General features: G+C 46.9%; 1 protein-coding gene across 1 annotated transcript in view; it reads right to left on the bottom strand.

The window, feature by feature from the left end:
* Positions 1-2,013: 2,013 nt before the first annotated feature.
* LOC310780667 (chemokine-like protein TAFA-1) overlaps positions 2,014-12,287 on the bottom strand; it is a gene marked incomplete at both ends in the record, with an annotated part of 26,686 nt that continues 16,412 nt past the window's right edge. Inside the window, 3 exons of the mRNA XM_083641183.1 lie at positions 2,014-2,061; positions 2,826-2,950; positions 9,413-9,553. Of these exons, the coding sequence (XP_083497309.1) occupies positions 2,014-2,061; positions 2,826-2,950; positions 9,413-9,553 (314 nt within the window). The remainder of the gene's footprint in view (positions 2,062-2,825; positions 2,951-9,412; positions 9,554-12,287) is intronic.

The raw sequence follows: 12,287 nt of genomic DNA, 5'->3' as shown, positions 1-12,287 counted from the left end.
GACCCGTGGGAGCCTCTCTATTCCCATGACGTCAGGGCACATCACCATCACCTGTGTCTTATATCTTCACTGTTCTGTAGTCTGATGTGAGACATCAGAGCCTACAGGAGCAGCCAGAGAGTCTTACTTCTTCACTGTTCTGTAGTCTGTTGTGAGACCTCAGAGCCTGCAGGAGCAGCCAGAGAGCCACTCGCGGAAAGACTGACAGAATATCTGAGATGTTTGCCGGCTGCCGCTTGCACACATTGCTGGCGTTTAGCAATCCCATGTTGGACCGGACACATTCATTTCAAAGAGATGCTCAGATTGTGATGATAGCCCGGAGCAAATAAACCCAAGGTTTACACAGTGCATACATTTTCATATTCATTTGGTGTGGCTTTTTCTCTCCACACAGCCTGCTCCTGCTGCTGTCCAGGACAAGCTGTTGTCATCTCACAAGTGTGGACATTGGACGGTTGTAATGTAATTTGGCATCTGTGTTTGTGCTGTATGATGGCCAACACTAATAGAGACAACAGACAACACGGCAGGGAATCAGTCGAAACATGTCACCGAAGAGGTCTGCTGATTAAAAACACATTCTGAACTATTGATTTAGATTAGGTTATTGATCCCTATATATACTAGCACACGTGCATTTACAATAAGATGTACCTCATTTGACGCCCAGTCCCCAAGGCGTAACATCTCTATAAAAAAAAATATAACAATTTGAATGTATTTTTTTTTCTCTTTTGAGATTAATTGTGACTAAAGCGCACAGTTTGTGTACTACACAAATCAAGCTACATTAGGATTCATGATTATCATCACCATAGAGCGCTGGGAAGGGAAGATGTGAGGGCAGTGGAAAAAGATACACTTAATGACTTTAATGAGATTTAAGCACATATCAATGGATGGCTTCTTATATACAGTGTTTGTTTTGAATGATTTGACACAAATAAGGCATTTCAAGGAATAATAAAAACAACCTACTGGCATCATATTTTTGGCGAATCAACTCTTTTCAGGGTAGCCAGACCCGTTACCAAATGTCATTGGTAAAAGCCATTTTAAGAGGTGAGCAAAGGCATACAAATACCATACAAACAAATGGCAAAATGTACAGTATCAAGACACACAAGTTGTATTGGCAAAATGTCCCTCCAACAGTGAGAACGCATCCTTGCGGAGTAGACCTTCATCTTCTACTTTATATATATATATATATATAGACTACCCTCGAACGAATCAAACTTTGGCTGTGTTGGGTTATGTGTATAAGACCAGGCAGGACGATCAATACTGCATCCACGGACTTGATCATATTTCACCACCGCCATAAACAAAGTTCTTGTACACATGAAAGGACAAACAATTTATGTACAATATTTTTCTTCGTACAATATTTGAAGAAAACCCTGAGGGCTGTCAACCGCTGTACTTTGCTCAACCCACTCCGTTTTAATGCATTTCTCTGCGGTGTCCCCGTGCTTCAAGGTAAGACATCTGTCTATTGATGTCTGATGGGGGACGTCAGACCGCTCTCTCCAGATATCAATCCAAATGCAACTGACATTCATGTTCCATCTCAAAGTTCAAAAAGAAAAGAGAGAGAGAGAGAAAAGAAAAAAAAGAAAGGATGAAAAAAGGATGAAAATTTATTCATCAAGGTTATGATGAAGTTCCCCCTGTAGGCAGCTCGGAGCGTCGGTATTTTCAATAGCCTTGAGAGCAGGATGTGCTTCTGTATTGTACACCTTTTCACACTTGGATCTCAGAAGTATTCACACCTCTGAAAGCAACATAAGTTCAGCGTCTTTGTTCGAATTGGTCCTGTGACAGTGCTGAAATGACAAGCAAAGAGATTATTCTCAGAAGGGATGGATGGATAGTGCACACAACCGAAATACATAATAGTTGAATATTATGTTACACATTAACGACAATTAAGACAAACAAGAGAAAGCGTCCTAGTTTGAATGCTGACCTGTGAATTAACCAGTCTTTTCCCCCTGCTTCCAGTCCTCAGAGTGGTGTTGATGTTGCTGTTGACGTCGTGTATGGCTGAGTGTTCTGACGAGACAAAGGAGAAAATTGTGGCGTTAGAACAGGGATGGGCAACTTTGATGATAGAGAGGGCCACGCAAAAATGTCCTCGCTACCAGAGGGCCAGATTGTGACCGTGCACTTCCACCAGTAGCCTACTACTGTAACACCATCACTCCCAATTATAGCTACCAATTTGATGAAAAGGACTGGTAATCAAAGTATATTATACCAACATTTATATTTTTCATATTCAAATTGAGTCATTCTTCCATTCAGATGACACCAGAAACTTTGCTCTAGCTTTAAAACAGCCCGCTACATTCATTTGATGGCATACATCACCCAAATATGTCATATTAATCAGATTAGTAATGTTGCATGTGCAATGTGCATCCTGGATATAGTTTGTTACAATAGTGTTAGCTCAAATGCTAATGTTAAACAGTATGCGGATGGACAATGCTAACGCCATTAGCGCCATGTTCTGGGATGTAGAGCAAAATAAAAACACAGATTTGGGTGGTCTAACCTAACCTAACCAAAAACGTCCGCCTTGCTAAAAACAAAACAAAAAAGATTGACCCAGGGGCCACACTGAGTGGGGTCGGGGGGCGCATGCGGCCCGCGGGCCGCCAGTTGCCCACCCCTGCGTTAGAACATGTTAACAAGTCAATTCTCTGTGACATTTCGCTGGTGCTACAGTGAGCACCACAGGACTTATGCACATCTCTCTCCGTGTTCTGCAGCGAAGGTCCTGTTTCCCGCGCGGTCCAGAGAGGTTATCTTACCCTGGTGGTTTTGATCTTGTTCCCGGCATAGCACATCCAGCCGGAGTTGTCAGGGAGCGTCTTGCATTCCTCCCCCTCCAGGCAAGGCTCCATCTCACACCACCACTTCCCAATTACTATGGATGCTACAGGCAACAAAGAGGAGAGAAACGGTGATCCAGGTACCTTTTATTCCAACAGAGAGCAAAATCCAATAGCAGAGCCTGACCGCTTAAGGATGGATCTCCATTAGGTGTGAAGTGTTTCTTGATGATCTGAATGTTTTTTATATTAAAGGCGGCAGTGAATAACACAGATATATGTGGTTCAAAACCAAAAATAAATATGGTAACACTTTTAACAACACAATTACTTTCAGTAGTAAGTCATTTATAAGCTATTGGTTAATGATGAACAAATGATGAACGCATCATTTACAAAACATTAATATAGATTTGTAGATGATTCAGTTGTAAGTCATTCGAAGTTTTTATATTCCAACCTGTCTCTATACACATCTGTTAACCATGAATAAATGATGAGCAAATCATTAGTAAATGAAAAAAATCATTAACTAATAGCTCATAAATGTCTTACTACTGAACGTTATTATAAAGTGTTACCAAAAATATATTGAAATGCAGTATCTTTAATAGAACTAGGATATGGTTATATGCGCATACATTGGGAGACTGAGACTGAAGGGTTTCAAACGAGCGGGTTGCTAGGTGTGGCTGTGACTTGACTTTAATGCAGGCCATATTTCTTCCATCAGGAGAGAAAATTGCCTTAAATAGCGAGGAGATAGACAGTAAATGGGGTTGTAATGTGTGACAGATGAAAAGAATGTGTCAGAGCTGACACAAAGAGACCTCCAGGTCCCTCACTCAGTAAAGTAGAGATTGTGGCAATATTTGCAAAAGGATTTAAGCTAAAAGCCATGCCGGTGAGAGGTTTCCCTGAAGCCAAATTACACATTTTTAGTAGACCTATAAGCATGAAATCCATTCGTTCCTCACAAGAAACGGTAGGCCTTCCTTGTAGCACACATTTGTCAAAAATGTATGTGTAAAACTATCATGGCATATCTCGAAGGTATCTGTGTAATCGATAATGTTATCTCTGCACTTTTTCTGCCTGCTGTACATGATGTGTACGTGATGTACTTTATTTCCTTACTCTTCCCTGAGGTGCGCTACAGCAATCGTCTTGACTGTCTGCTGTTGGGTGCACACACTAAAGCTTAACCCTGCAGATCGCTTCTGCTGTCTGTCAGCGTCTAGAATTTGGACGTGACATTATCCCAGGTAATGTTAATCTTATCTGGCGCAAGGCATTGCTTGGATGACTTTGCATAGGATTTAATATGAACCGATTTCTTTGCCTTTACAAAAACATAATTCAGTCTGTGTAACGCCGACAGTAGTAAGGTTTTACTTTGCGTATAAATCCAGTATTTGTTATATTGAACTGGCAATCTCCTCAATGCACAGAAATCCAGATGTATATGTAATGCAAATACATTCAAAACACAACATAGTCCACAACAAAATGTAGGGAGTAAAGACCACCCCCTCCCTTACATTTTGCAATGAACCATAATTCAATCAGGAGAGGCCAGTTGGTAGGATTAGACAAACTTTATTTAGCAATCGGCATGCATGGCAAATACTTTGGCGCTTGACTCCATTGGCCAGTGGCGCTGCTCTTGAGGCAAGAGGAGGGCACCTGCATAGGCTAGGAGATCCCCCCCCCGTGGGGGATCGGGAGTCAAGACTCGTTGGTGGTGGACTGGGGAGGTGGGTGGGGCAAAACAACGCTTCGGAGGCCGGCTTCAAGGGAGATGGACTGCCGTGGGCTGCTGCTGCTATGATCGGCCAGAGAGAGAGAGGTGACGTAGGACCCTTGCTATATATATGAGGATTAACTGACGTCATGTTTGACGTCATAGCAGACGTCATACTAGGATTTTTGACCACGTTGAGATCGGATTACGCGTGAGTGGCCTTCTGCTTGAACTATGGTCGGGAGACCTCACTTCAATCAGGAGAGGCCAGTTGGTAGGATTAGACAAACTTTATTTAGCAATCGGCATGCATGGCAAATACTTTGGCGCTTGACTCCATTGGCCAGTGGCGCTGCTCTTGAGGCAAGAGGAGGGCACCTGCATAGGCTAGGAGATCCCCCAAAAGGAAGATCTGATTACCGGAAGTTAATTGAGATCTGCAGGCGCCAGTAGTTGATTGTACTTTTCTGGCCTTCGACCTTTTAGCGACTTACAGCTATTTGCGGCTGGCGCTCCCAACTCGGTCGGGCCTTCGATCTTGATACGTTAATGTTTACTTGGTACGTGCTTATCCTGCCTTCGACCTTTTTTGCGACTTACGGCTATTTGCGGCTGGCGCTCCTAACTCGGTCGGGCACCTCGCGATAGCGCTTCCCAGCTTGGCCTACCTGGCCGCCTTGGCGCTTCGCGATTGTACTTTTCCGGCCTTCGACCTTTTTTAGCGACTTACGTTATTTGCGGCTGGCGCTCCCAACTCGGTCGGGCCTTCGATCTTGGTACGTTGATGTTTAGCTTGGCGCTTCCCGGCTTGGCCTACTTGGCTGCCTTGGCGCGACTACCCTGACTTTCTCCGGCTCTCTCTTTCTCTATTCCCTCTATTCCCTCCCCCAAAAATTGGCGCCTTACCTGACTTAAGGCGCTTCCCGGCTTGGCCTTCCTGGCCGCCATGGCGCCTTACCTGACTTAAGGTGCTTCCCGGCTTGGCCTTCCTGGCCGCCATGGCGCCTTACCTGACTTAAGGCGCTTCCCGGCTTGGCCTTCCTGGCCGCCATGGCGCCTTACCTGACTTAAGGTGCTTCCCGGCTTGGCCTTCCTGGCCGCCATGGCGCCTTACCTGACTTGGCGCTTCCCAGCTTGGCCTACTTGGCCGCCTTGGCGCCTCACCATTTTAACTTGGCCTTCTTGGCCCCCTGACTTGGCCTTCTGACTGACCCTGACTTTCTCTGGCTCTCTCTCTTTCCCCCCCCTTTTTGGCCCCCTGACTTGGCCTTCTGACTGACCCTGACTTTCTCTGGCTCTCTCTCTTTCCCCCTACTCTTTGTCTATCTCCTCTTGTTGTGTTAGTGCTTGCAGCGAGGTGGATGAGGGAAGCTGCACCGTTGAGAATCCCTGCCCTCCCAGCGCCCTCCGGAGAGGGACACATGAGTTGGGCGAGGGCACCGACGTGCCTACCCCCGCAGCGGTTAGAGACAATGAGGCGGTCAGCCCCCTCCCGCCCAGTGCCTTCTTCGATTCCGTGGGTCGGCAAGGGCTAAGCCAGATCACCGCTCTGGTTTGCTACTAAGAGGCAGAGCCGGACAACACTCGTGTGATGCAGATCCTCCCAGCACCTTGATGGCTCCGCAGCCATCGCACCCCCTCGCTTCCGTCTAGATCTCTCAGCTGGACTGCATTTTTGCCCCTGCATTCCCATAGGCTATCCGTGTTCTTTCGTCTGATTGCCACCTCTGTATTCCCCTCTATTAAGATACGACTTCGATTACCGGGCAGGCCCGGATTTACTCAGCGAAAGTGTGGTGTTAGGAATATTTGATTGGGTACTGCTTCATCAATTCATGCTAGAGATAGGGTTGCTGTAGGACGACGGGACCCCCGGGCGACTCCACCCGCAAGCCGCACTCGTGCGACGGAGCGGGGAGGAAGCGCATTAAGCCCCCCGCCTCCCCCGGAAGGGGAGAGCGAGTAACGGGCACCCGGAGGCGCACGACACGAGGAGTGGAGCGCTCCCCGTGCCGCACTTAATTTCAGGTTCCGAGGTCGGATGGCGTCCGGTTACCAGACAGCCCCTGCCCGAGGCGCCCCGTGTCAAGCCCGCCGCTCCCACTCCAGGAGACGTCGGGACAGGCCACGGGGACGAGTGCCCCGGGAGGGACCGCAGCGTCCGGTCGGATCGGCCGTCCAGAGTCAGAGGTGTTCAACGCGCGCCCGCCGCCACGCAGCCTCTCCCCGGGGGGAGAGAGAGACGCGACGGACGGACGCGGCCTCGAGCCAGGCCGGGACAGAGGAGGGGGTTACCCCCAAAAACCGGGAGATTTACTGCGCCTTACTGGGCGCCGTGCTTTTCGGGGGCCACCACCAACGAGACATTATTTGGCACGGACGTCCGGGACACTGTTTGTTGCCATGCTTGCCGATGAAGGGAGGAGGGTCCTTTGGGCCGCCGGTATGGCCACCCGCTCCGGGCGGATGTGGCTGGAGAATGCTGATGAAGACCGGCGGCCCGTTTGCTGGAGGGAGGCGGAGGACACTCCTTGCACGGCGGCTGAGGTGGCCGCTCCGATCCTGAAGGAGTGGCTGGAGAAGTTCTTCGTCGGGAGGTTGCACTTCTGGAGCGTCCGCTTGGGGTGCAGGACGAACCAGGATCTTGTCATGTGGTGACGAGCGGCTTGGAGAAGCGCTGAAGCTGGGGTGCCAAGGCCTCTCGGGCACTCTGGGCGGACCGAAAGGTCCATGGGGCGAACGGCTCACTCTGGCGGCAACAGCTGAAATGTAGTGCTTAATGCATGAGATATAAAGAAACTGGTTAATAAACAAGTGAGAAAGCGATGGTTTCACCGCCTTGCAAGTGCACCATGGACTGCTAGTTGCACCTCGCAGTGATATGTTATGGTTGGCCACATATAGCGATGGGGTTCGCAGCCTCTTGTTACCTGACTAGCGTGACACTGTATCAATTATTTTAGCTTTGGTATTGTTTATGGTTAAGAAGGGGCAAAGCCGTCTCTACTTTCTGAGACGGCTGAGGTCCTTCAACGTCTGCCGGACCATGCTGAGGATGTTCTATGAGTCGGTAGTGGCTAGTGCCTTCCTGTATGCTATTGTGTGCTGGGGCAGCAGGCTGAAGGCAGCGGATGCCAACGACTCAGCAACTGATCCATAAGGCCTGGGGCTGGATCTGGGCTCTCTGACTGCGGTGTCAGAGAAGAGAACGTTGTCCAGGCTACGTTCCACCATGAACGATGACTCGCACCCACTCCACGGCGTGCTAGTCGAACACAGGAGTACGTTCAGTGAGAGACTGATTCCGCCTAGATGCAGTACGGAGAGGCCCGGGGAATCATTCCTGCCTGTGGCCATTGGTCTATTTAATGCCTCTCTTAAAAGAGCACCTCGGAGACGCTCAGTCTCCCTGAGACTGAGCCAGCCGATAGGTTAACTGTGCCTGGCTGAGCCACGTGTAACGTATAGGGCAAGCCGATTTAATATGGTCCAGGGTGCAATAATGATAATTGACACGGAATGTATACTTGCCTGGCGTATTTTGTATTTTTTGCTACTTACATTCCACTTATTTTTGCTTCTAGCGCATTTACTAGTTATTCTATGCTATGTTGTGTTTTTTCTGCTTATTGCTTACTACTGCATTTGCATTGCATTTACTACTGTTTATTTTAAGCTGTGTGTTCTGTGAGCGAGCTACTGTAACGTAAGTAATTCTGATTCTGCTTCTGAAGAAATGCCAGAGGCATTTTACTTTGAAATTCGTTGAGCACAGGAAGTGGTGTATTAAGACCGGGTAGCTTGACACGGAAAAGACGTCAGCATTTCCCTGGGCCGTCTGGGTTCGGTCTGAAAGTTGTGCAGTCATTCTAGCTGATGCTCAGACAAGCTCCACGGGCCAGGGGTGTTAGAATGGCCCCTTGCGTGGTTATTATTATTATTATTATTATTATTATTATTATTATTATTATTAAGTTGTGACTCCCGCTGGCCATTTGCCAGAAAGCGATTTCCGCCAGCGTTGCCAGACGTACGATAATTATTGTATGTGTACGATAATTTCGACCTCTGTACGGAATACGTCTGAATTTTACTGGACTGGTAGATTGCCCGTTTAAATACTGAAGTAATGATACTTTCCTCATGGGTCCTTTCGCGTCCGCGGGTGGCTGGTCCTCCGGGGTATGCTTGGTGTGCTGTGGTCGTCGACCCCGTCCTTGGTAGAGCCTGGGGACGCGATGATCGCGGTGCGGAAGCCTGAATGCTTGGACGCCTGGACATGCTGCTTGCTGAACGAAAATGTTAGTCACTGATTGTCAGTCTGAAAGTCTGTTGTTGACTTGGGGCGGACTCCTGGCTGGAGGGAAATGGCCGCTTTGCTTGAGCCGATTTGCTCCGTGAATGGAGATGGCAAGGAAAGATTGACGACGTGAGAGACAGCGTCGGCGGCCCCTCGCAGTGGAGCGCCCCGCGTTGGCCGCCTGCGGCCCGGCCGTCTCGGAAGGCCAATGCGCTCCGTGCCGACCCGGAACAGGGTATGCAAAACAACGCTTCGGAGGCCGGCTTCAAGGGAGATGGACTGCCGTGGGCTGCTGCTGCTATGATCGGCCAGAGAGAGAGAGGTGACGTAGGACCCTTGCTATATATATGAGGATTAACTGACGTCATGTTTGACGTCATAGCAGACGTCATACTAGGATTTTTGACCACGTTGAGATCGGATTACGCGTGAGTGGCCTTCTGCTTGAACTATGGTCGGGAGACCTCACTAGTATTTTTGCATCTAAATGATATATTATGCTTTCTCAACTATCATACTCACCATCGACGCATGAAGGTCTGTTTCGGGTGGTTCCAGCCACCTTGCCCGGCAGGCAGGAACACTTGACTGTCTGCGAGCGCTCCTCAATGCGATTCTTATTACAGCATCTGTGCGCAGCAATGACTTCACATGTGCCCCCCTCTGATGAGAAAAAACACACAACAAACTACATGAAGTCAGCATCTCAGGTTGGATCAAACAGAGCAATGCTTTGCCTCTGGGTTTCTGAGGTCTAGGCTACACATTGCAAGTTTATGCTGATTGCTCAATACTTTGAGGGGAAAAAAAGTGTCATGAATATATGGATCTTGTGGCACTATCGATGGATTCTTTTCATGTCGCTAATGGCAGGTTTAATATGATGAAAACGTCACATGTTTACTAGGGGTTGGGGGGGGGAAATCGATATACCATAATATCGCAATATTTTGCCTGATGATATTGTATCGATATTTGGACGCCAAGTATCGATATTTTATTATATAATGTGCAAATAAACTGTTTGCTATTACAGTACTAGAATAATAGAATCAATTGCTTTTTCAATTGATTCTGTCTACTTGACAATGTTGCTGCAATAAAATGGTTGAAGTCAGATGAACAGACTGGAAAATTGATCTTATATAAACCAGATCTTGACAAAGTTTTCCTTTGCAGTAATAATTTGACATAATTTGCAGTTGAAAAAGTAAGAAATCACAATATATCGAAATATCGCAATATTCAATATATCGCAATACTAGCATATCGCAATATGGCAATACTATCGTATCGTGACTCAAGTATCGTTTTAGTATCGTATCGTGCACAGCAAAGGGCCATCTGACAATTATACCCATCAGCATAAGGCGGGGTCAAGGAGGTTGTTTCAGAGTTGATCGGTGGAAAGTAAAGCGAAACACAGAGAGAGAGAGAGAGAGAGAGACTATCCCACTAGCAAGCCAACTGTCAAAGTGATCTGGGTGATCATGTTTGACAATGAGCTACTGATCTGCTAAATGTGTTATGGCTATTTTTGCATATTGGTTTGTTATTTGAGCCTTTGGGTTTATGAAATACTCATTTGGCATGAATGAAACATGCTGTGGTCAATAATGTGGGGCAGTTTTCGGGTTTGCCAATAAACGATTTGGACAGTTGAGAATTTCATGCGGAAAAACCATTGCTTTATGTAGGGTTTTTCTTCAGGGACACTGCATTTGACATGGTGAATGTCTGAAAGGACCTTTTTCTCAGCCAAACCAAAGCCAAGCTACTGTAAGCACTAAAGGAGCTTACATTCAGAAGGAGAGAGAGGGAATTGTGTCGGTTTGGAGATATAATTGAGCCATCACGTGAGCTCCAGAGGGGATTAGCCAACATAGCCCCTCTTGACCCCCTGGATGGAGGTACATCACTGGGCCTTGCTCTCACACTCTCATCTCCACCACGTGTCATTAGCACAATGATCACAGACAGGCTTTTTTCCCTGTGCTGCGCTTCTCCTCTCACATTCTACCTCCACAGAACATCCCCACGAGGTGATGTGCTGCACTCAATTCAGAGTGAGATTCTTCCAAGTTGACGTACTATCAAATCAATGCGTATGAGAGAGGCAAAGTGAACGTCACTTTCTGCTTCAGCACTGTACCAGAGATTTTCATCTGCCATTTATTTTCCCATAGACATTTCGTAAAATGCTTATAAAAAATAGTTTTTACTTCGTCAAACCAAGCTGTTCAGCTATATTTAGAATCGGGAGAGACCATAGAACATTTCCCTCGGACCAAAACCTAAAAAAAACAACATAGAAAAAAATATTTTCTTTAAATCCGCAATCTCTTTACGACTTGGTCCGAGTGAAATGTTATGCGGTCTCTCCTGTTTCTAAATATATCTGAACCGTTTGGTTTGACCAAGTAAAACTATTTTTTGTAAGCATTTTCGGAAATGTCTGAGGGGAAAATAAATGGCGGATGAAAATCTCTGGTACAGTGCTGAAGCAGGAAGTGACGTTCCACTTTGGCTCTCTACACCTGATTTTAAATGCTTGAGCCTAGAGATAAACAAGAACTATCATGAAACGGTGCCAAGTTGGAGACTCAAGGTGTTAATCGCTGTATGAATTTTAAGTGACATAACCTCATGTTTAATTCAAGGCCAAGGCAAAACTTGCCTTGACTTAGGGGGGGGGGGGGGGGGGGGGGGATTATGAAACTTGTCTTTTCCCTGTTTCTTGCCAAGTCTGTTACATTTCTTGGGGTTATCCTGACTCCTGGCATTGCAGTTCAGAAAACAGCCTTTGGTTAACTGAAAATATCCACATCCAGAGCCCGTCTGGGGGATATGTTGCGTGCTGTCTGATGCACTCAACTAAAGGTCAAGTCTGCACAACCATAATCATGATGTACCAGTGGAAGAGGCAGCGGGGGCAACATGTGAACACAACAGCCCACAGGGGGTTTTGTTCTTCTTAATGCGTCTCTTTAATTGCACAAGGCAGATTTCCTCTTTTGATCTATTAAGAACACACTACGATCAACAGAATCAACTCTTATTGCTGGTTGGTTGCGAGCAAACGGACCAACGAATCGGGATGCTCTATATTTGGAACTCATCACCTCTGAAGAATACATTAAAATCAAATAAAAATGCAAATGAGCGCTGTGTTTTCCAGCTGGCAGGTGTCCTGGGTACCTTTAAACAAAAGCAATGCAATGCTGATGAGCGCGCTTCAAGTTCACCCGTGGTTCCAGCCCGCGAGTACAACACGCCGCACGCTCCAGACCCCATCTTTGCATTATAAATATTTCAGAGGAAGATGGAGAATAACATGGCTTGAGATGAATACTCTCATCAGGTAAAGGCCCAGAGCCATGCAAGGGTATAATTGTTT

The sequence above is a fragment of the Poromitra crassiceps genome (assembly GCF_964638095.1).
Source record: "Poromitra crassiceps genome assembly, chromosome: 8".
NCBI classification, from domain to species: domain Eukaryota; kingdom Metazoa; phylum Chordata; class Actinopteri; order Beryciformes; family Melamphaidae; genus Poromitra; species Poromitra crassiceps.
The sequence above is the reverse complement of the archived record's forward strand: the minus strand, read 5'-3'. Positions and strand labels throughout refer to the sequence as shown.